Source organism: Marmota flaviventris, chromosome 1 (genome assembly GCF_047511675.1).
Source record: "Marmota flaviventris isolate mMarFla1 chromosome 1, mMarFla1.hap1, whole genome shotgun sequence".
Lineage (NCBI taxonomy): Eukaryota > Metazoa > Chordata > Mammalia > Rodentia > Sciuridae > Marmota > Marmota flaviventris.
In genome coordinates this window covers 139,252,095-139,278,517 of record NC_092498.1, presented here as the reverse complement: position 1 = coordinate 139,278,517, position 26,423 = coordinate 139,252,095, and the positions used below count along the sequence as shown (strand labels likewise).

General features: G+C 50.2%; 1 protein-coding gene across 1 annotated transcript in view; it reads right to left on the bottom strand.

Moving 5' to 3' along the window:
• Window positions 1–26,423, bottom strand: part of Ksr2 (kinase suppressor of ras 2) — a 354,619-nt gene that overhangs the window by 139,096 nt on the left and 189,100 nt on the right. Inside the window, exon 5 of the mRNA XM_027949191.2 lies at window positions 4,575–4,771. Coding sequence (XP_027804992.2) covers window positions 4,575–4,771 — 197 coding nt within the window. The remainder of the gene's footprint in view (window positions 1–4,574; window positions 4,772–26,423) is intronic.

Here is a 26,423-nt window from a genome sequence, read left to right as displayed (position 1 = left end):
TGACGAGTGGCTAGCCAGCGTGGGTGCTGCTCTCTACACCAGCGCAGCATGCTGACGGGCAACTCTCCAACCGGGAGAGAAAAACTCAGCAAGTTCAGTTCCCCACTTAGGGGTTCAAGGAAGATGGTGTTGTCCCTCACAGCCCCGAGTTGTAGGTTAAAGGACTCAGGATGAGTGTGAATGTCTCACCTTTCCTGACCTTGTAGCCCTGGGCTTGTGACTGAAACTCTCCCAGCCCCAGTTTCTTCATCTGTGAAGTGGGGATAATAATGGTGCTTGGGTTCTAGAGGACGGTGCAGCATGGATGAAATAAAAGGAAATTGCTTTGCACGACGTCTGAAATATTGTCAGCACAGAATAAATGCCAACGGCTATTACTGTCATTGCACCCCTGTTCCAAGTGACTCCATCATCTAACACAGCAATAGCTCCCTGCTGACCCTTTATGGAGACGCAGCAGCGCCCTGAGCACCAGCCCCCAGGCTAGGAAATTTATCTGTGCTCCTCGTTTTAGCCTCACTGCATCCTCACGGGGTAGAAAACGGGCTCAGGAGGTTCACTGATTTGCCTAATGACTGTTCAGCAGCGGCTTAGTTGTTCCAAACCCAAAATCCCTTCCACCAGCTGGTGATAAAGGATGATGAACAATTGACTTTTCATTTAGGTGGCTCTTTTTCACTCTAAAGTAACTTTTTTTTTTAGGGTACCTAGAGACAGCCTCATCTATGTACTTGGGATCTGAGATGACCCTCTGAAGAGCCACAGGTACACAGCTTGTTGGACCCCAAATGGGGTACATGGGTGGCGACCCTCAGCCCCGACCCAAGCAGCATGGAATAAATACAGACGGGCCCTGACTTAGGATGGCTCATGGATCAACTGCCCTGATTTGATTTTTGTACTCGATGATGGTGTCAAAGCCTGCTCATACGATCCGTCTGTTTTTTTTTCACTGTTAGTAGAGTATTTAATAAACCACACGAGATGTTCAACTCTCTTATAAAATAAGCTTTGTCAAAAATACAAGTAACAATCAATGTTGGCAAGGACGTGGGGAAAAGAGGTACACTCATATGTTGCTGGTGGGGCTGCCGATTGGTGCGACCATCACGGAAAGCAGTGTGGAGATTCCTCAGAAAACCCACAGGACTTAAAATCAGCACACTACAGTGGCTCAGCCACATGAATATTTATAGCAGCTCTACTCACAATAGCTAGACTATGGAACCAACCTACGTGCCCCTCAACAGACAAATGGATAAAGGAAATGTGGTACATAGACACAATGGAATATTACTCAGCCTTAAAGAAGAATGAAATCATGGCATTTGCCGGTAAATGGATGGCGCTGGAGAATATTATGCTAAGTGAAATAAGCCAATCCCAAGGAACCAAAGGCTGAATGTTTTCTCTGATATGAGGATGCTAATTCACAATGGGGGGGGGGCGGCGCTAGGGAAGAATAGAGGTACTTTGGATTAGACCGAGGGGAGTAAAGGGAGAGGGGGGCCCTGGGGGGAGGAAGGATAGTAGAATGAATTGGACATTTTTATTCCACATGGTTACATGACCCGTGTAACTCTACATCACAGACAACCAGAAGAATGAGAAGTGATGCTCCATTTATGTGGGATGTGTCAAAGTGCATTCTACTGTCATGGATAACTAATTAGAGCAAATTTAAAATTATTTTAAAACTAAGCTTTGGCTCAATGATTTGCCAGATATAGGCTAATGTTAGTGTCGTGAGCGCGTTATGGTGGCTACGCTAAGTTGTGATGTCCGGTGAGCGTGTTCAATGCGTCCTTGAAGTGGAGTATCTTGGATTTACAAGGGGTCGACGGGACTCCCCTGTAAGGTGAGGGCCGTCTGCGTAGTGAGCATGGAGAGGTGCGCCCACTGCTGCTTCTCAGGGAGCAAGTTCCTTTCTGAGTCGGTGTCTGGAGACTCAAGTATCCACCAAGGAGGCCTTTGTCCAAATCTGGGAGTTTTATTAGTTGCTTTACATAAGGGCTGAACAGGAGAGTCTGATACCGTGCCTGATTCTTACTGAGTGAGCCCGAGAACACAGAGGGCTGGGAGCCCGGGAGAACCCTGCTTCCTCCATGAGCTGGGGCTCCTGGGGCACCCCTACCTTCCCCGACTCATCACCCCTACACCAGGGGAGGAGGGCGAGCCCCGAGGAGGTGACGTCCTTCTCGCAGCCCACACAGGACCGCCGGCCACCCTGAGGCTCCGAGGCTCGGTACTCGGGGTAGAGGGGGGCTGGGAACCCAGACAAGCAGAAGAATCCAGCCCTGGCCGAGGGGCTCTTTCCAAACCGCATCCTAAAGGATCAGGGACTTGGCGAGGGGAAGTGGGTTGGGGGTGAGCCTCAGAAGGGCCAAATTCCCCAGCTCTGGAATGGGCCTCCGTGGACTCTCTTCTTGCAGAGTTGGGGACACAGAGACCCAGAGAGAGAAAGGAATTGGGTGGGCTGCAGAGGTGGGGTGCAGGCGAGGGCTGGGTCTGGGTTCAAGACACAGCCCGGGGCAAGGCCAGGTGCCCTTCGGGCTCCTCTCCCATCTGTAAACCCGGAACAGCGCTCGCTGCCGGCCTCCCAGAGCGTGGGGAGTCTGAACGTGAGGACTGTCCACCCGGCCAGCAGGGACAAGGACACACAGGCCGTTGGTGGCACTGGGGCTCCAGCAGACAGCTTCCTGTTTCTTCGACTGGAGCCTGTCCCACCCTCCAGGCTGTCTGTCCTTCTGCTATTCCTTGGCATCAATGGATGTGGGGCTGGTCCAAGGGGTTCCAGCTCATCCCACGGGGACACCAATGCCATCCTGTCCCTTTTCAGGAGGTCAGAGGACAACCTCTTCACCCACAAAGGCCAGGACGGTCCAAGGGCCAAGTGCTGGGAGCTGCCTTTGAATAAAGGTCTTGGCTGCTGCCCAAGGTGGACAGACCAACCTTCCCTCTCAGGTGGGCACCAGAGCAGGGGCAGAAAGGCAGGAGCCGTGGAGAATCCTCAAAGACCCCTTGCCAGGGGCAGGACCCAAATACTCTGGCCCAAACTAACGTGCAGAGCACTAGTCAACCCCCAGGGGGACTGTCCTCATGTTCACTCATGGGATAGTGATGCCCGAGGACAGACTGCTGCTGCCCCGTGTCATGCCAAGGTCAGTTCCAAGCACTCTTAGGGCTAGAAGCAGGGGGACGGCATTTAGCCACAGTAGCCAGGGGGCCAGAGGCTGTAAATACCAGAGAAAGGAGTTAAGAAGCAACATGATGACAGCCACCATTTATTAAGCACTTACTGTGTGCCAGGCCCTGTGGACAAGGTCATGCCTGACAGGCATGAGCTCAGCTGGTCCTCACGACTGTGTATGTGGCAAACCTATAATTATCCCCATTTCACAGAAGAAGAGACCAAGGCTCAGAGAGACTCTCACCTCACTGGAGGTCAGACACGTCAGAACTAGGCTCACTCCCGGGGGGGACAGCCTCGACATCCAGCCGGATGTCCGATGTCACGTAAGTAAATCAACAAATAAAACTCCCAGATTTAGAGAAAGACCTTCTTGGAGGGATTGATTTGGGTTCTCGAATCACATCTGATGGTTGAACTGATCTACTCTGCATTAGAAAGAACCCGATTTAAGTCCCAGCTCAAGTGCGTGACAGCTGTGTGAATTTGGGCGAGTTTTCTGCTGCCCCAGAGCCTCGGTTTCCTCATCTGGACAATGGGAACAATCCATCTATCCAATCAATAATTGCAAGAACTCAGAGCTCCCGAGGGTGGGTGATTAGCTCAGTAAACATTTCTCTCCTTTACCCAGAGTGACAGCAAGACGTGAACAGCCCGTGGCTGTATGAAGGGGCAGGGGTCACTTTTTCCACGGTCTAGCGGCCCCTCCTTCTCCTGAGCAAACCAATCAATCAAAATTGCTATCTTGGCCAGAGGACCGGCCAGACTGTGTTCAAGGGACTCCCCTCTGACCCTGTCTGTGCCCGCCCGTTCATCACAATGGGCCTCTGGGCAGAGGAGATTAAAAGCCTTCTGAACCATCGGCCCTTCATCTCCAGAAACTTCCATTTCCGCTCCGAGTAATAACAACTCTGTCTCCGGCAGAAAATTGGTGAGAGCAAAAAACATAAACCACCCCAGGCCACGCTCAGCCCAGTTTGAACCTGAATATATCTCTGAGATGCAAAGGTTTCGCGTGGTGACCCGAGCTAGGGAAAAACACACCGCCTCATCACAGCCACCTCGTCCCCGTGGCTAAGAAAAACCCGATGGAGGGCAAAGCTGCTCCTCTGCCACCCTCCACACCTGCGGATCAGAGAGCAGGAACTCGGGCCGGTGATTACCTGCCAATCACTCCCCCTTCAAAACCACCCAAAGGGGCGTGAGAGGTGCGCAGGGGAGGCGGCGGCCCCGGCTGAGCCTTGATCAGTGAGCGATTTAGGAGTGTCAGAGGGAAACAGATCATCTGCACCTGGCCCATAAAGCCTCAGTGCTGGGGACCAGAGGTGGCCGCCCTGTCCCCGCCCCTGCCCCCAGCCAGTGCAGCCCCAGGGCGGTGACTTACTTGCAGAGAAGTTGGCCTCCGTGGTGTGGACCGAGTGGACAGGAGGGGTGGACGGCAGAAAGGGCGCGTGTCCCACGAAGAAGGAGCGCAGGGAGCGCTCGGACAGCAGTGGGGAGCGCTGTTGGGAAGGGATGTTCTCGCAGCTGCCCACGCTGCTGTGGATCTTGAGGTTCAAAGGTTTGCTCTTCTTCTTGGCTCTGGGAGGGAGACAGAAGACCACAGGGAAATGTATCCATCCAGGCTCGGAATTAGGGCCAGGCTTGAGTCTCCCCCCGGAGGGTCCCAACCCCAAGGGGAGACACAAGAAGGTCCACAGCGTCCAGGAAAAGAGAAAGGGGCCGGGGGTGTGTGTGCCCCTCCGAAAAGCCCGTTCCACCATAGAGGACAGCTAAGGGGACAAGCCATCCTTTCTACCCTGCTCCCTCAAGAAGCTCTAAAGAGCCCAGGACCAAGGGCATCTCCCCCCTCACACTCTGAGCTCTCAGGGTCACGAGCCCCCACACTGTCCTCTGGCTGTCTGAAGAAGTGGACCTCGGTGCATTCAGGAGATCTGTGTCAAGGTGGCCTCTACCCCATCCGAGACGTCAGTCCCCAAGTCACTGTCCTGCATCCATATGAGAACAACCTGCTTGGGCACACCCCCCCACTGGTTCTCGGTCCAGCCCCGACCAGGAGCTCTGGATGGTACCCATCTTGGGGGTGCAGAAGGAAGTGGGCCCCCCCACACTGTGGGCTGGATCCCATGAGGCCCCTCAAGGGCAGCTGCAGGAGATGTGTGAAGTTATGTCAAGAGGGGACCCTGTGCGCCCCCAGCCCTCCTCTCTGCTCCCACCAGAGAGCAACCAGCAACACTTGGGGGCTGGGGGTGGGGACATGCCGGGGGTGTCCGCAGCCTGGTGAACAGGGCCACACTCTCCAGATTTTGACGACTGGTTTCACCAACCTCAGGAGAATCATTTTCACGCTGCAAACTTAACTCTCTTATCCATCAGAGAGTTCTTTGCCAGGATGTGGAGAAGATTAGACAAAATAATCCCTGTAAATTACTCAGTCTGAAGTATCAGGATCCATCATGATTGTTATCTACCCTGGGGATCCCTCTGAGGATTCCTTTGAAGTATACGCAACTAAAACAATGTGGAAACTTCTAGAAAGTTCGGTCCTAATCTCAGAGACTCTCTAAGACCCAGGAGATGCGATATTCTACAAAACCCCCATACCTAGCAAGCACCTCTCATTTAGCAGGAACTTAAATATTCGCTGAATGATCTCTAAACAGCAAAATGAAGAAACCCTCAGCTCGTAGCCTCTGATCGATGGCCGGCTCCAAATCCACTCGAGAGAAGACGGAAGAGGGAAACCTGACCTCAACCCTGTAACCCCAATGGGCTGAGTGAGCATCTGCCCTGTCTACCACAGAGTGCATTCGTGGAAAACCCTACAAAAAAGGCAAGGTGCATGGAATTGTAAACATAAGGAAATTTATAACAACTCTCTGAAGGAAAGAAATGGTGTGATATTTAAACAGTTAATTAACAGAAATGTGTTACCACTGTTAATATCCAATCAGAAGCCAACTGTCTTACTATCGCCAACTATCATCAACTATCTTACGAATGATATTTTTGTACGCACTCAAGGTTGGGCTCAATCAAACATATTCTTCAAATGTCTAAAAATTTCAAAAGAGGGGGGTGAGGGGCTTGGCGATTACGCAACGTCCCATGCTCAAATAAAGAAAAACGCCAGGGTTTTCAGGATTCTTTTTGAATCCATATTTTCTCTCTGTCCGTCTTCCTTGCAAGCAGATAATTAGCAGGTGAAGTTGTTCCATTTCCAACAGGACTCTTCACACTGAGAAACAGACGGGGAGGAAATGTTAAAAGCAGAAGCACTCCAGCCAGGTGCTGATGGGCTTTGATCTGCAGCTCAGAGAGGGCATCTCGAGAGGCCTCGACACAGGTGTGGACATTTTAAAACCGGTCCAGTTTACCAAGCAGGACGCTTCATCGTGAGATTAACGACAGCACCGACCACGCCTACTATTACTGCTACTTTGAATACAGACCGTGTCCCGGGGGCTGACTCTGGGGCTTTTCAGGTCTCATTCCCAGCCTCACCATGACCTCTAGGAGGATGCCATATTATCCTCTCTCCACTGACAAGGACATAGAGAAAGGACAGGTCATAGGGAAAGGGCAGGGGAAGGGTGGCCCGTCTCTTAACTGTATCCACACCAGACTCTCCCCGTCAGTCCTGACTCCAGACCACTGTCCACCCTGAGCCCATGGTCCCTGACCTCTAGCAGAGTCCCGGAAGGCTCCTCCATCTCTCCTCTTGGAGGACTTCACCACAACACCCCAGAACCCCACGTAGATATTTCCATTTGTCCTTCTCCCTCTCTCTTGCTCTGAGCCCTCTCAGTTTTGAGCGACTAAAGAGGAAGGGCAAGATGGCAAGATGGCCTCTTACCGAATGTTCCTACTGTTCCTAATGTCCCACGCACCGTGACCTGGTCCTCTGACCCTCTCACCCTTGGCTTATGAGCCTCCACCACCAGGAACACACTCTCCTCCTCTTTGTCCTCGACGACTTAGCTCTGATGTCACCTCCTTCAGGAAGCCTTCTGAGACCCCAGTCCCTCCCAGCATGGACTGGCCACTCTTCCTGCAGGGAGCCTTCTCTAGTGCTCCCTCGTCCCTCCCAGCCTGAGTTGACACCACGCGGCCATGTTTATTCCCGGTTCCCCACATCTGTCGGACTGTAGTTTTCTATTCTTTTTTTTTTTTTTTTTTTCCAAATTGGTTTTTCCAATTTCTCATCTCAGCCCCCAGGAAAGCAACAACCCTGTAAAGTTCATTTTCCTATCTTTGGCAATCAGCGCAGACACTGGCACATAGTAGGTGGCCGCTGGATGCTTCCTAAATGATCACTCTGGCACGTGCCACGTGGCATTCATTCCATTTCTATTTGGATCATAGGCTCCTCAAGGACAGGAACCCGTGGGGTTCCCATGGTTGAACCCTCAGCCCCTAGTTTGGCACCAGATGAATGAAAAGCTTGGAAACGCGTCTCCCCGTCCCCAGGAGCTGGTTGAAGGGTGCTTGGTTAAAACTGCATCCCAACTGCCCTCACCGCTCCTGTGCACCTCTCCCAAACCCCCACCCTCTGCAGCCGGGAGCTGAGCGCCCTCTGGTGGTCAAAGCAAAGCCTCCATGAATGGAAGAGCCAAGGAAAACTGTTAATTTAAAAACTCAGGCAGCCTAAAAGTCACACTCTCCAGGAGGCCTGCCGCTCAGCACTTGAAGGAGCCCCAGTGTGCCTGCCGAGTCGCCCCCTCGCAGCACTGGGGCTGCCAACCCTGCTTATTATCTCCCCCAGGGTCCTGTGGCAAGGACCAGACGGGTGCTTCCTGTTACAGCAGCTCTCGTTGACTGACTCTTCCCTGCCCAGAGCTGGAGGAGAGGGAAGCAGGTGGAGGCAGGCAGGGGGGCACCTCATTCCACATGAGCGTCCAGTGGTGAAGATAAAGGAAGCCTCAACCCCAAAGGAGTGTCATCTAGTGCTTAAGCTCACAGGCTTTGGGATAGGAGAGATTGGGGCTCTAGTCCTGATGGGGACCTCAAGAGAGTGACCTCCCTCTGTGAGCCTCGGTTTCCTCACCTGGCAGTGGGGAGAAGACTTGCCCCTCACCCAGAAGCTACTGTGAGAGTGTGAGGTAGCCTACAGGAAGCGCAGGGTCCCTGAGCCTGTTACTGACCTCACCATGACCAGCTGGGACCACGTGTCTTTATAGCTATGGCAACAGCCTTGAAGAACCGGGAACCGAAGCCAATTCTTGTTTTTCCCCTGAAACGCCCAACAACCCCCTCACCACCACCACCCTTGATGAGTGAGGAGGACACAGCCAGACCCGGGGATGCCACGGTCATCTCCCAAACACCCACAGGAGCCTCCAGGCGCCCAGCCACCAGGCAACGAGGCCACACAGATCCCAGCGAGAACCAGCTCTGACCAGCAGCACTTAGCAGAAGGTCCGCGGTGTCAGAGAGGCTGTCTCCCAACTGGTGGCCGCAGATGGAGCAGAGGAGGGGTGGATGGACAGGTGGATGGACACAGAGATGAAAGGGAGAAAGAGAGCGAAGGAAGAAGGGAAGACGGACAGATGGACGGACATAATGAAGAAAGAGAGGACTGTAGGGTGGAAAGAGGGACCGAAGGAAAGAAAGGAGAGAGATGGGAGAGGAAGTGGGGGGATGAGTGACCAGAGCAGGGTGGAAGGAAGTCCCACCACGGCCTCCCTGCGCGAAGGAGGCTCTCACAGACCAGATGTGCTCCACCTTCACCATCCCCCCTCGCGCCCCACGCGTGCTGTGCCTGGTGACCGTGAGCTAAGGTTCCCGGGAGTGCTGCGGGTGTCACTCACAGGATGGCGCCTCCCGCGGTCTGTGCAGAGTAGTACCTGTCCATGGCACCAGTCACCTATCAGGAAACGGGGCCAAGGACATCCTAGGAGGGTCAGCGACAGCCTCTGGGACATCCGCCCTGGGGGAGCCGTAGGGCTTTCCAAATGGGGCCCCAGAGCCAGGATGAGCGGAGGCTGCACATCCGTGTTGGGCAAAGACACCCCGTTCAGGGGTCGGCGTCCATGCTTAGGAAGGTCAAGTAGGCAGAGGCTCTCCCAGAGCCGGCATCTAGGGAAGTGCCGCCCCCTTCCCTGATGCCTAATAAACGTGGGATAGCCCAGGACTATTAGGATATTATTAGGGTTATTAAAGGGATCCTGAGAATGACAAATATCAACTGAAAAAGTTGGTTCACGAGGCTCCATTTCCAAGTCACCTTCCTCCCTTCCTCCCCCACCTGAGCTGCTGCCTGACCGGTCCTTGCTGGAATCTCAGGTCCACATTTTTCCCCCTTTTGGGGGCCACTTTTTTGCTGTATTGAGATGATGACATTCACACGCATAATTTAACAATTAACCACTTGAAAGCAAACGATTCACAGGCGTTCAGCACATCCACATGTTGCACAACGGCCCCCTCCACCTAGTCAGACATTCATCTCTCCAAAACGAAGCCTTTCACCCATTCCACTCACTCCCGGGTCCACTCCTGGCCAGCCCCCCACGACCCCCGGTCTGCTTTCTATCCCTGTAGATTGGCTGATTCTGGAGATTTCATGTACTTGGGATCATAATATGTGAACTACTCAGATGGGGTCCGCACACTAAGGGAACCTCTGTGTCTGGCCTCTTTCACTGAGCAGAAAAGCATTCAAGGTCCATCTGTGTTGCGGGTTTGGATCTGGGCTTCATTCTTTTTTTTTTATGGCTGAACAATCAGATCCCACTTTTGATTGTTTACAAAGTATCTCTGCTCAACAAACAAAGCCAGGTTTCTAAAAAGCGTACATTATATCACGTCACTACCTGTTTTAAAACCTTCCAAAGGTTTCCCACTAGTCTCCCTTCCTCTGTCTACAACATCTTCCTAGGACTCTCCAAACTACCGTCTAAATTCTAGTGCCATCCCCATGTCGCTCCATTACTCTAGCTGCTCTGGCCATTTGCTGGTGCTTGATCACACCAGATCTCATCCACCTCAGGACCTTTGCACAGGCTGTTTTTGCCATATGGGACATTTGTCCCCATCCTGCCCATTGGTAGAGACCTGCTCTTCCTTTAAGCTGAAGGAAGGCTCACCATTTCTTTAGAGAGGTCATCCTGAACTCTCAGAACTAGTCCCACCTCTTGGTAACATATGCTTCCTGCAGCACCTGCCTTTTCTTATAGAATGTATCCCCGTTAGAATTCTGCATTTATTCCTGCTGGATGAGCATCTTCTCCCCCATGGCCTGTGCCTACCGTACAAGAAAGGCCTGTATCCTCAGCACGTGACACAAAGCAGGCATCCCCCTGCAGCAGAGCCAAGGCCAAGAGCCAGTTCTACACACTCCCACCCCAGCCACATGACCCAACTCCTCTTTCCACCAGGCGAGAATTCAAAGAGGAGTCCAGAAGAGGACCCTCACCAGAGCCTGACCATGCCAGCACCCTGAACTTGGACTTCCAGCCTCCAAAACTGAGACTACATTTCTTTTATTTACAAATCATCCAGTCTATGGCATTTTGTTAGAGCAAACAGAACTAAGGCTTCATTTATATAAAGTTTAAGAATGGGCAAAACAGCCGGGCACGGTGGCACACACCTGTCATCCCAGCAGCTCAGGAGGCTGAGTCAGGAGGATCCCGAGTTCAAAGCCAGCCTCGGCAATGGCGAGGCACTAAGCAATTCAGTGAGACCTTGTCTCTAAATAAAATATAAGATAGGGCTGGGGATGTGGCTCAGTGGTGGAGAGCCCCTGAGTTCAATCCCTGGTACTTAAAAGAAAATATAAAATGATGGGCTAAACCAATCAATGGCAAGAGAGGGGCAGATCAGTGATCACCTTGAGGAGGTCGTGACTGGAAGGGGACCCCAGGAGCTTTCTGGAAGGTAGAGAATGTTCTTGGTCTTGTCTTGGTGATGACTACCTGGGTCTACTGATAAAAATTCATCAAGCTGTACATAAAAAAAAAACTGTGTGCTTTGCTTCTGTATAAAAGTTATAGCTGATGAAGGTTTTTCTTTTTCAAGCAATCATAAAAAAAAGACAAGCAACCCGATTAAAAAGTGGGCGAAGGACTTGAACAGGCATTTCTCCCAGGAAGATGGATGCATGGCCAACAAGCACGTTAAGCCTGCTCCAGGGAATTAGTCACTAGGGAATGACAAGTCAAGACTGCACTGAGCTGCATCTCCAAACCTGCCAGGATGGTCAGGCCAGGGCTGCCGGGGAGCAGGGGTGTGGAATGGGAAACCAGACACATTGGTGAGAAGGTGGAGAATGGGAGCCTTGTTCACAGCTGGCAGAAGTTGAGAACGGAGATCGGCTCTCCCAGGGGCGAAGAATGTTTGGTCAAAGTGTCCCGTCTCCGGCTGCTCTTATTCCCAAGACCCTCTCGAGGTCTCACCAGCACTGCGTGTTTTGGACTGAGTTATAACACACCCCCAAATGGAGGTCCTAACTCCCGGTCCCTCCAAATATGACTGCATTTGGAGAGAGGGTCTTTAAAAGAGGTGGACCATAAACATGGGGCCTTCATCCAACAGGACTAGTGTCTATGTAAGAGGAGGAAGAGACACCAGGGACAGGTAAGCATGGAGAAAAGGCCAGGCGACGTACATTCAAAAGGCAGCCACCTGCAAGCCAAGGGGAGAGGCCTCAGGAGAAACTGACCCTGCTGACACCTCGGTCCCGGACTTCCAGTTTCCAGAAGTGTGAGAAGACATGCGTCTGCTGCTGAAGCTGCCCAGCCTGCGGTATTTTGTTACAGCATCCCTAGCTGACTAATACTGTCCGTTTATCTCAAGGGATGCTTTGGCCTCGTGGTTGAGATCAGAAAAACACCTGCTTCCTTTTGTGGAGCAGCCACCAGGGCCACACACAGGGCTGAGCAGCATGGAGTGATAATTTGTAGGGTGTTGTTCACTTCTGCCTTTGTTCTCGGTCTCCACCAACTAGAACAGATTTTCCGTCTTCATCTGGTTTGTGAATGTTGTCTCCGAGGCCCAGGAAAATGCCTGGTATGCAAAGTCCTCTGAGCTACACTTTGGGTGATTGCTCAGGGAGTTCTCACCACCTTAAGTTCCATCTTACAAGTGAAGCAACTGAGCCCACCCTGCACCAATGTCCTAGACCAGTTTGTCCAAACCCAGAGCCTGGGTCCCCACGATGGCATGAGACGCCATTCCAGCCCAGCACCAGCCCGGGGACTTTCCCCCCTGCTCTGGGTCCCAGACATCTGTACAAACTGCTTTCTGGGTGAGACACATATGTCATCGTCCTTGCTGTGTTAATATAGAGACTTGGGCTGGGGACAAGATTCCTTGTAAGAAGCAGAGCCATTTTCCCCAGCTACAAAGCAGAAGTGCTCAGAGGCCAAAGAAGAGGCACCACCTGTGTGCACCTGTCCCACCAAACTGAGCTGCAGACACCGGGCTGGCTCAAGAGGCATCGGTTCCCAGGTGGTCGTGGGATCTGGCTGGGGGGACGGTGGCTCTCAGAGTGGCAGATATCCAAGCAGCTCCTGGGACCTCTGTAGTGCACAGGCTAGTTTTCCATGAGCCAGGGCAGTGGACTAACACCATGATCCATTCAGCAGGGACTGAGAATCAAATGACCCTGGGTGACAGTTCAACTCCCCTTATACCGGGGGAGGTCTTGAGCAATTTACTTCTCCATTCTGAGCTGGTCTCCTCACTTTTCAAGAGGGACATCCCTAAGTTGTGGTGACAATCACATGAAATTGACCGGGGGTCTGCACTGGGCCAGCCGTGTCACAGATGGGGTCCTCTCTCAGGGTGAATCTGTTGATTCCAAGAAGTTTTCTACTTGGTGAAGGCACTTGACCTCCACTGTTTTCTAGGTACTTCCTTTCACCTTGAACCTGCTCTACCTGAGCTCCTCCATCCTTCTCTCTAGCATGCCACCCGCCTCCCTGCACATCCTTAAAGGCTCAAATCAAGTACAAGCTCCTTTGCATCCTCCAGAGCCATCCTGGCCTGCGCTGCCATCAACAGCCTCCCATGGATGGCATTTATTGGTGTCCAGGTGCCAGTCCCTGTGTGCATTAGCTCATGCGGTCTTCAGAACGACCCTCTAAGGAAGGTCCTATGGTAACACCCTCTCTGTAGACGAGAAAACCAAAGCTCGGAGACATGGTTACAAATCTGGTGTACACCCACCATGCATGCTCTAGGCCCAGGGCCCTGGATCAGGCCCTTCTGGAGACAAAAGGGGAGTACAAGATGAGGCCTTTGTATGTCCCCACTTCCTATGTCCAGCCCCGCAGACCTGGCCGTGGAGCAAAAGTGTGGTAGGGGGGTCACCTACCAGTCTACTCAATGGCTGTTGGGGGGTGGGGGTCACAAAGCACAGCAGACACCTCAACTTCAGTGTGACCCACTAGAAATTAGAATTCCAAGGTGCAGGTCATCTCTGCTGACCACGGAGCCGGGTGTGGAGGTCAGGAAGCCCCAGTGAAGGTGGGATATGCTCCCCCTTTTGTTCCCTGGGGGGCTGCCTGAGAGTTCAAATGGGCAGCTCCAGGGTCTTCCAGACTCAGTTGGGCTGGTAAACCATGAACCAAGTAGGGGCCTACCCTCGTTTTCTTTAAATAGATAAAGTTTCCTTGGAACAAGATCCGACCTATTCATTTACTGTTGTCTGTGGCTTCTTCTACTTAATAGCAAAGTCGGTTGCACAGAGAGAGATCCTCTGGCCCCCATCGTATTTACTACCTGACCCTTTGCAGTACACATGTGCTGATCTCCGTCCAAACTACCTGTCCTCGGGTATTTATCCAGAAAAACAGCCTGAGAGCCCCCAGGACCTCCTGAGGGTGCACAGTCCCTCCAGAGGAAAATGTCTCTTGATCCTTGGTGTCTAAATAACAAACATCCTCTCCTCCTGTTCCCCTTCCTGGCCACGGTGGGGCTGCATCATGCAGAGCCAGGCCCTGGAAATATCTTTCATCAGTAAACGTAAAGTCATTTGCCTAAACCTTTGCTGTTCTAGATAGCGGCCAAAAACAATTCAATCTGAAAATTTTGAGATAAAATTTAAAATTCTGTTTATCAGCCACAATTCAGGTGCCCAGAAGTCACACGTGGGTAGTGGCAGCTGCAGCCGAGAGAGCAGATTAGAGCACCTTTCCAAACTTCTTTTGGACATCGCTGCCCTCAACCTCGCCTGCTCCTGGGACTGAGGGGTGAAGGGGTGCCCCGATCTCCTGTTCCATCAACCCCTCCATCCCATTGCTCTCTCCCCTCTCCCCTGTTGGCTCCAAGTTTGGTTTCCGTCTCCCTACAACAGTGGGATCAACTTCGCTTAACAAAAGATAGGAAGCAGCTGAAGTAGGTCAATGAAATCATGGTAATTCCGTTCAGTGGGAACGAGGTGGCCATTAAAAAGAATCAGGATAGAGGGAAACACTGGCATTTATGATAACAGGGAGGTGGGAAGAGGCCAAAAAAAAAAATATGTGCATGGTTGAGTCTTCCCAAAATATGAATTCAATAATGACCCGATAAATATGACTAAGACAATAAGGTAAGTGGACTGTAGCGATAAAGAAGGTCAACTAGAGCCACACCCAGGCCAACAGGTGAGAACACCAGGAGCCACGCGCAGAAGTCGACTCCGGGGATGTGGCGGGCAGGCCTGAATGCCACGGAGACGCCAGATTGGCACAGATTTGGAGGATGAGGGGACCAGAGAACTACAGGGAGAGTCCATGGGCCTCAGCAAGGCCAGGGCAGGTCACCTCACCTCGGGGAGAGCCAGGAGGAGCCAGGAGGAGGTGAGGTTTGGAGATGGGGGGCCAGATCTCTGCAGATCCTCGTTTGCCTCCGTCAGGAGATGGGGTGGTGTTCTGAGAGCCGAGGAACCTACCTGGGGGCTTTAAGAACACAGGGGATGAGAGGGGATTCTGTTTGTGAGAGGTCACTCTGCCTGACCTGCAGCTGACCCTGGTGAGGCAAGAATGGAATTGGGGATCTGAAAGGAGAACACTGGGGTCACCCAGGCAGGAGAGGAGGGTGGCTTGGGCCAGGGCCGGGCCATGAGGTGGAGGGCGGGAGGTGCCTGGGGCCCAGCTCTCCAGGATGTGCTGGTCCACTGGGACCCACAGCTCACTGCTGCCGCCCAGCATTGCAAGAGGAGGTGGCACCACACACTGCTAACCCGGGAAGACCAATTTCAGAATTCCAAGTATGGTTTCTACTGAATGCACATCATTTTTCACTGTTGCAAAAACTCCTAAGTTGAACCCTCCTGAGCTGGGGGACTTATGTAGAAACCTCTTCTGGAAGGATCCGGTTGGTGGCTGTGGACTAGGGTAGATGCTTGGTTACACTGGAGCTTGTCTCCTTCAGTTGAATTGAGTAACCATCTTTTATAATTAAAAAAACATGATTTTAAAATGACTTATGCTAAGGTTTTCCTCTTTATTTTAGTCTAAGACAGAAAGGAGAAAGCACAGGTACAGACATGGAAAGATGAGGTCAATTGTTCTTGAATATTTTTAATGATGTTTTATTTTTTTTTCAAGAAGTACCAAATTTAAGGTCAAATTTGAGATGGATTTTTGTTTCTCAAATGGCTCATTCTACCTCAGCTGCTAGCTGCAATCTCAGATTTAATTGATGGATATAAAAATGTGGTTGCTGTCAGGAGTGGCGGTGCACACCTGTGATTCCAGCGACTTGGGAGGCTGAGGCAGGAGGATCACAAGTTCGAGGCCAGCCTCAGCAATTAGTGAGACCCTATCTCAAAATTTAAAAATAGGCTGGGCACAGTGGCACACACCTGTAATCCCAGTGGCTTTGGAGGCTGAGGCAGGAGGATCAAAAGTTCAAAGGCAGCCTCAGCAAAAGCAAGGCACTAAGCAATTCAGGGAGACTGTCTCTAAATGTAATACAAAATAGGGCTGGGGATGTGGCTCAGTGATCGAGTGCCTGAATTCAATCCCTGGTACCAAAAAAAAAAAAAAGAAAGAAAGAAAAGAATTAAAAAGAGCAGGGGATGTGGCCCAGTGGTTAAGTGGCCCTGGGTTCAATTTCTAGGACCAAAAAGTAATAATAATAAAATTTTTAAAAATTATAAATATATATATATATTTATATATATGCATATATATATATTTATATATATATATATTTATATATATGCACACACACATACATATGGTTGTCTACAAATTCCTAGGAATTAAACATGTATATTACACACATATGTGATATATGTGTGTGTACACATACATATAGACAGTATACAATATGAACCTATGTACTTGAAACATATATGAGATGTCTTAGGAACCAAAATATAAACTGGGTTTTTGTTTTTTTTTTTTTTTTTTTTTTGTAAAGTTCAAACTTTATTGAGTGACAAGTCAGCTCTCAAAACACTGGGGAGTGATACTGGCAACGTCATGTTGTCACACTGTGTGCCTGTAACAACACATCCCACCATCAGGCACCAATATAAGAAAATGGGAAAGACCCAGCAGACCTCCTAGGGAGACGTGATTTGGGGAAAGAGAAAATCGCCCCTCCACGGCCCGCTCGCCTCGTGACTGACTCCTCGTTCACGGCTTCAGACACAGAGGGAGGAAAAAGCGAAGAAAGGCAGGGCGGGGGCCACCGAGTGGTTTTCTAGAAAGGTCCAGAGAGTGAAAAGCAGAAGCTCTGCAAGTCACGTGTTCTCTGGGGCAACGAAGGAGTCTGCCCTGTGACAATATACATGTCCCTGCCTGAGTGCGACCGTGTCCCAACAACACTGGGCTGATGTGGCCGTGGGGCTCCAGTCGACCGACCACTGCGCTCATGGGACCTTGGTTCACCTGAAAGCAGGACAGTCCAAATGAGCCCAAGTGGCCCCTGAATTCCACTTGGCATCGCCTAGCTGTCCCTGAGAGCCGCCACCCCTGGCACCTGCACTGGACTCCATGTCGCCCCTTCCCTCCTCCTGCCCACCCCTCCTGGGACAGGCTGGGACTTGTCACCCGCGGCTCTCTGCTTCTCCACAGCTCCAACTTCAGCTCTGACCTCATTTTTCAGATCCTGCCATAAGCGTGGGCCTCTCCTGGCATCTGGAAGTGCTGGGTGGGGGTGGGGAGGGTCGGGATAGGTTTGTCCATGGCGGGCATGTGATAAGGGCTCCGTGGAGTCATTTTAGTTAATCAAATGCACCAGGGTGCAGGTGTCCCGTGGTACAGTCTCCCCATGACCATGGGCTCCCTGGAAGGGAGTGGGGAGGGAGCCACTTGGCTCTGGGCCACAAGAGGACGAGAGCTGGTACCCACCCGCGGGTGTATTTCTAATAAGCAGCTTTTGCCGCACAGCGGCTGAGTGGAGGCTGGCCTGCAAGAAACCCAGGTGGCCTCCTCCAAGAATGAATGCCAACACTTGTCAGACTGCCAGTGTCCGCACGAAGACCCCTCTCTCTGCCTGAGAGGCTGGGGTCAGGCGCTGCGCTGGGGACATGCTATCTCTTGGCCACAGGAACAGCTGAGACTCTCACTCTGCAGTTAGGGTCACTGGGGTTGTGGATGGTTAATGGCCTCAGGATACAACTCGAGAAAAGCCAGGGTGTGATGGCAGATCTGGCTGACTTCAAGGCAGGTGACTACTCACCCTTAATTCTATTGTCAGAGTTATCACCTAAACTCTCATTCCATAAGGTGCCTGTGCAGACAGGAAGTCACCAGGTGGTCCATTCCAAGGTGAGCCAGCTAGAACCAAGCTTAAGGCTTGCCAACTGGGCATCTTGCTACAGGCTGATCTTGCACACAGACAAAGATGTCTCTGCCTCATGGAATAATCCGGAAGCCCAAGATTCCTCTCCAGGTGAAGGTCCTCTGTACAGCCCAGCCAGCGACCCCATGTAGTCATCTGAGCTCATCCAGATAGCGAGCTGGGACCTGGCCTCTGGGGCATGCTCAGTGCCAGCTCCCAGGCCTGATGACTTCCCTGCATCCCTGTGATTAGCAACTAATCTTATTTTTTTGTTCCCCAACCCATAAATCAGTTACAGACCAAATATTTACACAGGGCATCATTTCCTACTGAACTAGGGCTCATGACAGCCTTCATTATTAAAAAGGATGACTGATTTGAGGCAGAGATTTCACGGGCATGTGGCTGGTTATTTTCTTTTTAAGTTTCCTTCCTCCTCCCCTTGCCTGAAGAAAAGACAATTTCCAAGATAAATTGGCGCAGAGGTCTACTCTCACAGCCTCCCCAGAGCAGATGGGACAGGGAGGGGGGACAGGCTTCCATCCATGCCATACATAATGGCACCCCTGCCCCCCACCAAGAGACAGGGTAGGGGCTGACCTCTCCTTCCTCTTGGCCTCACCCTGGGGTCAGGGAGTGGAGCAGGGAGTCATCTGACTCAAAAACATCCCCTGAAGTAAGAAGCTTAAGGTATCACCACAGACACCTGAAATCCAAAGAATCACTCGAAACTAGTTTGAAAATTTATGTTCCAATAAAAGCAGAATCTAGAAGACACTGACTAATTTCTAGCCACATTTGAACCACGGGATATAGAAACTCTGAACAGACCAACGTGGAGCAACGACGAGAGCAGCAATTCAAAGCCTTCCAACAAAGAAAAGCTCAGGACCAGATGGATTCTCAGACCTTTAAAGAAGAACTAACAACAGTCCCCCTCAAATTATTCCATGAAATAGAAAGGAAGGGAACACTGTCAAATTCATTCTACGAAGCCTGTGTCAACCTGATACCAAAACCAGGCAAAGACACATCAAGGAAAGAAAACGCTAGACCCATATCCTGAATGAACATTGATGCAAAAATCCTTAATAAAATATTGGCAAGCCATATTCAAAAACACATTAAGGGCTGGGGCTGGGGCTCAGCGGCAGAGCACTTGCCTAGCATGTGTGAGGCACTGGGTTTGATCCTTAGCACCACATAAAAATAAATAAAATAAAGGCATCCTGTCCATCTACAACTACAAAAAAAAAAAATTTGAAAAACCCCACATTAAGAAGATAACATGGGCTGGGGTAGCGCACTTGCCTAGCATGCGTGGGTTCAATTCTCAGCACCAGGTACAAATATATAAAATAAAGGCTCATCAACAACTTTAAAAAATATTTAAAAAAAAGAGAAGATAACACATGATGATTAAGTGGGTTTTAATCTCAGGGATGAAAGGTTGGTTTGCTATATATTAATCAATAAGTATAATTCATCACATAAAAAGAATTAATGCCAAGAATCACATGATCACCTCAATAAATGCAGAAAAAGCCTTTGTCAAAGTCCAGTACCCACTCATGTTAAAAACACTTGAGAAACTAGGGATAGAAGGAACTTCCCTTCACAGTGTGAAGGCTATATAGATGACAAACCCAAGGCTGACAACATACCAAACAGAAAAACTGAAAATATTTCCTCTAAAATTAGCAGCAAGACAAGGAAGTCCACTCTCACACTCGTATTCAACATAGTCCTTGAAACACTAGCCTGAGCAATCAGGCAAGAAAAGGAAATTAAAAAGATACAAATAGGAAAACAAGAAATCAAGTTATCTCTGTTTTCTGATGACTTGATTGTATATCTAGAAGACCCAAAAACACCTACCAGAAGAGCTGATAAAAATCCATCAAAATAGCAGGATGCAAGATCAACATACATAAATAAATCATTTTCCTGTATTCCAATAATGAATCTGCTGAGAAAGAAATCATGAAAATTATCCCATTCACAATAAATTCAAGGACAAAAACTTGAGAATAAATCTAAATCTAACCAAGGAGGTGAAAGACCTGTGCAATGAAAATTATAGAACATTGAAGAAGGAAATTGAAGAAGACCTTAGAAGATGGAAAGACCTCCTATGTTCATGGATAGGAAGAATTAATATGGTCAAAATGGCCATACTACCAAAAGCAATACACAGATTCAATGAAATCCCCATCAAAATACCAATGACATTCTTTCAGAACTAGGAAAAAAAAAAAAAACAGTCCTAAAATTAATTTGGAAGAATAAAAGATCCAGAATAAACAAAGAAATTCTAATCCAAAAAAGCAATGCCGGAGGCATCATGATATCTGATATCAAATTATTCAACAGTGCCATCATAATAACAGCACGGTATCAATACCCAAATAGTCATGAAGACCATTGGAATAGAAGACACAGAGACAACCCCACATGAATACAGTCACTTGATATCTGGCAAAGGTGTTTGGCACCTATGTTGGAGAAAAGAAAATCTTTTTAGCAAATGTCACTGGGAAGACTGGATACCTGTATGTAGAAAAATGAAACTAGATCCCCACATTTCACCCTGCACAAAAGTCAACTCAACGTGGAGCAAAGACCTAGAAATTAGAATAGAAACTCAGCAACTGCTGGAAGAAAACAGAGTCAACATACCAACCCATCGGTGCAGACACCAGCTTTCTTAACGATACCCTTAAAGCTCCTAAAATAAAACCAAGTACTGATAAGTGGAACGGCATCAAAAAATAAAAAGCTTCTGCACAGTCGGGGGAACAATTAAGAATGGGAGGAGAGAGGCTCGAGAGGGGGAGGAAATCTTTACCAGCCACTCCTTCAGTAGGAGATCAATATCCAGAATATATCAAGGACTCGAAAGCCTTCACAACAATAACCCAATCGATAAATGGGCAAAAGAATGTCCAATACCCTTAGCAATCAGGAAATGAGAATGAAAGCTACCCGGAGGTCTCATCTCACTCCAGTCAGAATGGCAACCGTCCAAACTGTAGATAAACGTCAGTGCTGGTGAGGATGCGGGGAGACACACACTGTTGGAGGACTGCAGTGAGCACTACCCCTTTGGAGAGCAGTTTGGAGATTCCTCCACCACCCAGCTGGACCGCTTCCTGATATGTACCCAAAGAACTAAGATCAGCCTACTCTAGTGACGTGGGGTCACCAGTGTCGACAGCCCTGCTATTCACAACAGCCAAGTTCTGGACCCAGCCCACCTGCCTGTCCACAGATGAATGAGTGGATAAAGGAAATGTGGTCGGTATGCCCAATGGCGTTTTCCTCCTCCATAAAGGACAATAAAATTATGTCACTTGAGGGTAAATGGACGGAACCAGAGAACATCATGTTGAGTGAAATTAGCCAGAGTCACGAAGTCCAGGGTTGTTTTCTCTCACACAGGGGAAGCGAGCTCCAAAGAAGGAGAAAGGGCAGGTGTCAGGAGGGTCGCGGGACAATAGAAGGGATGTCAGGGGAATAGAGGAAGGGGTGGGGGATTGGGAGAGGGAGGACGCGTGGATTGAAATGGACCAAATTACGTCATGTACGTAGGTGAAGAGGCCGCGGTGATTTTGGTTTATCTAAAAGCACCAATTAAAAAAAAAATCGATAAATAGAAGGAAGACCTCTGCCACGACTTAAATCACCCTGGACTTTGATGCTAGCTTCCCCTGTTGTAAAAAAATTGAATTTAATTAAAACAAACAACAAAAAGAAAATAAAAAAGGAATAGCCGAGTGAGCTCTCTGTCTTTTTCCACTCCAGGGGCCATTCACTGAGCCTTCACTCTGAGCCTGGATTTGTGCTAAACATTTGACAGGCGTTTGCTCATTTTATCCTTTGAGGTGGAATTTCTCCTCTCTAGATGAAGAAACAGAGGGTCAGAGAAGCTGGGTGACTTGCACACAACATCAGAGCCAGGATTTGAACCAGGTTCTGTTTGATCCCCAAAACTCTCTTAGTCCTCAAAAATATGTCCCAGCCTCCCTCAGGCCTGGACTAGCTTGAACACCCGGTAAGGCAGTGCTCAGTCCTTTGAGTTTTCAACACCTTGACATCCCCCTAGGAAACCACGTGGGATCAGCATCCTGAGTGCATGTGGCATTGACAACTGTTGCTAAGGGAGTGAGGCAGCGAGGACCCTTCTCTGCCCGAGCACGAGGTCAGCGTGTGGAAGTCTGTTTTTAAAATCTTAATTCAAGGGAAATGGATAATTGGCCACAGATGGAATACCTCCTGGGAGCTTCCTCTGCCCTGGGAAAGACAAACTGAGCGAACCCTCAGGATCTAAACAGGTTCCCGTCTGGAAGTTCTGTGAGGTCCACCCAGCAGAGCCCAAGAGAGAAACAGCCTCGACCATCTCTCTGGACCAGCCCAGAGGTTGGGGGGCTGCCTGCCAGGGCCGGGGGCAGGTGCTTAACCTCACTGAGCTCTCAGGTTCTTGCTTGCAAATTGAGGGGTCAGAGCAGATCCTCTCAAGTGTCCCTTGGTTCTCCACACTTCCCAGCCTGACCTTGGGCAGGGCAGCGTCCACACGGTGTCCAGCCTTTTTATTTATCCGCTGCTACGCCCTCTCCTGCCCCTTGCTTCTGTGGGGCAGATGAGTCAGCGCTAGCTGGGCAGAGACGCCGGCGAGGATGAGCCCATCGGTGTGGAATTTCCAGTGATTCAGTCCTGGCCGTCCTATTGTGACTCTAAGAATAAACTCCGAAACTTTCTTTGTGGGTTCGAAGAATTGTGGCCTGAAATCTGTGCCGGGTTGCGAAGCAAGGCTTTCGAAGGGACTTTCAAATTTGCATCCAGCCGTGACTTTTATGATAGAGACGGTGCTCATTTGGGATTAAATAGCCTGGGGGGGGGTCGGGGCACCGCCAATGGGACTTAGCATCTGCATCCCTGTAATTACTCCTGCTCAGCTAGACTCTCGTGTATTTAAATATCTGAGCCAATAATCTGGTATCACTGCCTCCAAGGAGATCACGATGTGTTTTGCAACCCTCAGCAACTACTCCGCCTCTCCCCGGGGGAATTTCTCCTGAGCCACACACTATCTTGCTGGAGGTGTCAACAAGGGGACATTGCTCTCTCCAAGTTATCAAGTGCCAATCAGGCCAATCCAAATCTCTCTGGGGAACATAAATCTTGAGCAGTGCCACACAATAACAGGGTAAAAGATCATCTGAAGCTGTTTATCTCCCAAAGCCTGTCAAATCAGTCTTGCTACTCAGAAGCCCCAGGACAGCAGGGTCCCCTCCTCTGTGGCCCTGGGGCCCCGGCATTCCTGTTGATCCTGAGAGTTACCCCATGATCTTCCTAGTAGTTTCATTTTTCTGCTTACGATGGCTAGAGTTGGCTTCTGTTGTTTGGAACCAAAGACCCCAGAGACTCAGACCTGTAAAGCTGAACTTCCTCTTTAAAAAATAAAATAAAAAAGTACAGCTCAAGTTTTTACCAAGTCAGACTCAGCCTGCTCCACCACAGTTCCTTAGATCCCCTGGGGTCAGGCCTGGAAATCTGCATTTTAACAAATTTCCCAAAGTCTCCTTCCTCCTCCCAAGAACCACTGCTCTGTATGGTCATTCTGCACCGTGACACCTGCCTGCATCATCACCAGCAGGCTGGCACAGGCTGACTGACACTCCAGAACAAAATTCTCTCTCTCTCTCTCTCTCTCTCTCTCTCTCTCTCTCTCCACACACTAGGCTCTCCAAGTGCCAACCTTTAAGGCCCGAGAGTTGAGGCCACAGAGGCTGCATTGGGATGGGAGCATGCCTGAAGAAAAGGAGAAATGTACCACCAAAGCACACCCCAGGACAGTCAGACACCATGATGTCACTGCCTCTATGTCACTGCCACCAATGCTCAGGCTCCATCACTGTCCCCATCAGAACAGACCACAGTGTTACAAAGTCAAATCTGAGGCACCCCAGGGACAGTCCCATTTAGGGGGTCCCCGTCTGAGCACACACAGAAAGCAAAGCAGGAGTCATCTTAAGAAGGGAGTCAGTCGATAAAATATGATGCATCCACCTTTAGAATACTACGCAGTCAACAAAAAGGATGAGGTGGCTCCACAGCACAGGTCAACAAATTTTCTCTAAAGGGCCAAACAGTAAATATCCTAGACATCACAGGCCAGGCAGTCTCTGTGCCAATGACTCAACTCAGCCTTTGTAGCACAATAGCAGTCACAGGAAATATATAAAGAAATGGGCTTGGCTGTGTACCAATAAAACTTTATTGACAAAATAAAGAGTGGGCCAGATGTGGCTCAGGGGCTAAGGTTTGATGACTCCCAAGACATACGGACTTGCCAAGGACACTAACTGCCAAACAGCACGTGTAGCATGGTCTTCTGTATACAGACAAATGAAGGTAAATACAACACAACGTGTTCGGCTGTGTCCACTGTGTGGTCGTATGACGCGTTTCGGGTCCCGTGGAAAGAACCGGAAGGATCTGCACGAGGAAGTGGGTGGGAATGATGGGCTGGGAAACTTCCCAGTCTGAATACGTGCGTGTGAATCTTTTGCAATGAAACTGCCGAGAGAGAGAGAGAGAGAGAGAGAGAGAGTGTGTGTGTGTGTAGGGAGGGATATGCAAAGAAAGAAAGGGGGTGAGAAGGAAGAAAGAAGGGGAAAAGAAAGGAAGATGGGAGGGAGGGTGAGAGGGAGGGAAGAAGAAGATCCTCCACTGGGTCCCTATTGTCTGGGACAGAACCTGGCGCATAGTAACGGCTCAAGAAATAGTTCTTAAAACAGTGAGTGAGACCCAGCCTCTCCCTCATTAACTGAACAACTAACCACTCAACTGGGATCTTGAGCCCTTGACACCAGGGCACAGAGAGAGCTCCAGCTGTGTGTGATTCATTTAAATGTCTTGAACTGATTGCTGCTGGCACACAGGTTAATTAAATGGCAATGATCTTTTTAAAAATAAATAAATAAATAAATTCAGTTGCCTTTCTCACATTATCCTATCAAAGGGGTCTCATTCTGTGGCCCTTGGCTGGCTTGGAACAGGAGAGTGGAGGCTAATGGCTTTTGCTCTGTATCTGGAGACTTATTTCCTGGTTCTCAGCAGGCACAGTCTGCTCCAGGGTCATGCAGATTCCCAGATCCGCAGGCAGAGATCCCATCTCCACGGAAACTGCCTCCCCAAAGGCCGTGCGTGTCTTCCGGCCAGGCCGCGGGCAGATTCTGATTCAGAGGAGAATCTGCAAACCTTCTCTCCAACACGGAAATGGGGCTTCCCGACATCTTTGACAATGCTGCCGAAGGGACTTTCAAGGCCATCAGGACTGCGATTTGAGGGGACACAGGGAGAAATGAGAAGCAGGGCAGGTGTGTTGTGAAGTATAAGAAAGACCCTGCTGTACGTTTGGACATTTTGTTGGATGGTGCCTTGGAATCCAGGGTGACAGGCACCTTGACTGGCAGATCCAGGAAGCAATGTCACATGAGAGGTCAAAGTCCTTGGGAAACGGCCCAACCCGAAGCCTTACTGCGTTAGGGAGATGGTGGGGATGAACCCTGGGCCATGACCGCGGCCCGGGCCACAGCCCCTGGGAAACTGAAGGAGACCCCCTGCCCTCCTGCATATGCAGACTCCCTGCCCTCCGACTCCGCCGCCTTCTGGGTGACATCCCAGACATGTTTCTTCAGCACCAAGATGAATTATGCATCAGAGAGGTTTGGCAGGTTGACAGAGACAGACAGCTGCCCACCGAGGGCCGTGCCCAGTGCAAACCAAGGCATCACATCAAGACGTGCCAGAGGGCACCCCCTGCCCCCCATTCGGCTCGGAGCAGAATCTCTCCGCCGCGCCTGTCTCTGTTGCTATTGACAGCATCTCTCCCAGATCTCCTGCGAATGCCAAAGCGTCAGCAAGGTGACCTGCGGGCCACGCTACGGCTGCCAATGGAGTCCAGGAGCAGGAAAAAAGTAATCAAGCCGGTAAGAGGGGCCAGTGGTCCCCAGCGGGCTGCCCAGGCTGCATTCTGGGGTTCACATTTCCCCTGTACAACCTTCAATCTTCAGAGCCTACACGGGAGGTACGGGGTCACATCCCCATTGTACAGATGAGAAAACTGAGGCCCAGAGAGGGAGCCGCTGGCTCCCAAGGGCCCACAGAGGTGGCATTCCACCCAGACCCCGGCTGGCCACAAGTGTGGGCTCCTGTACTCTGCAGGTATCACAAGAATAGGGACAAAGAGACAAGGCCATCAGGAAATGCACAAAGCACTTGAAGAGGGGCATCTTTCCAAAGAAGAGAGACCAATGGTGGTCGCCGTTTCCATTTATATGACATCTGTGGGATGGGCCAGAAGACTGGTGGCTTCCAGGGGCTGGAGGGAGGGAGGGAAGTGGAGGGGGGATGGTAACCGACGAACAGGCACAGGGTTTCCTTTGGGGGTGATGAAAACATTCTGGAACTATTTTAGAGGTGTGATTGCAGAAGGCTGTGC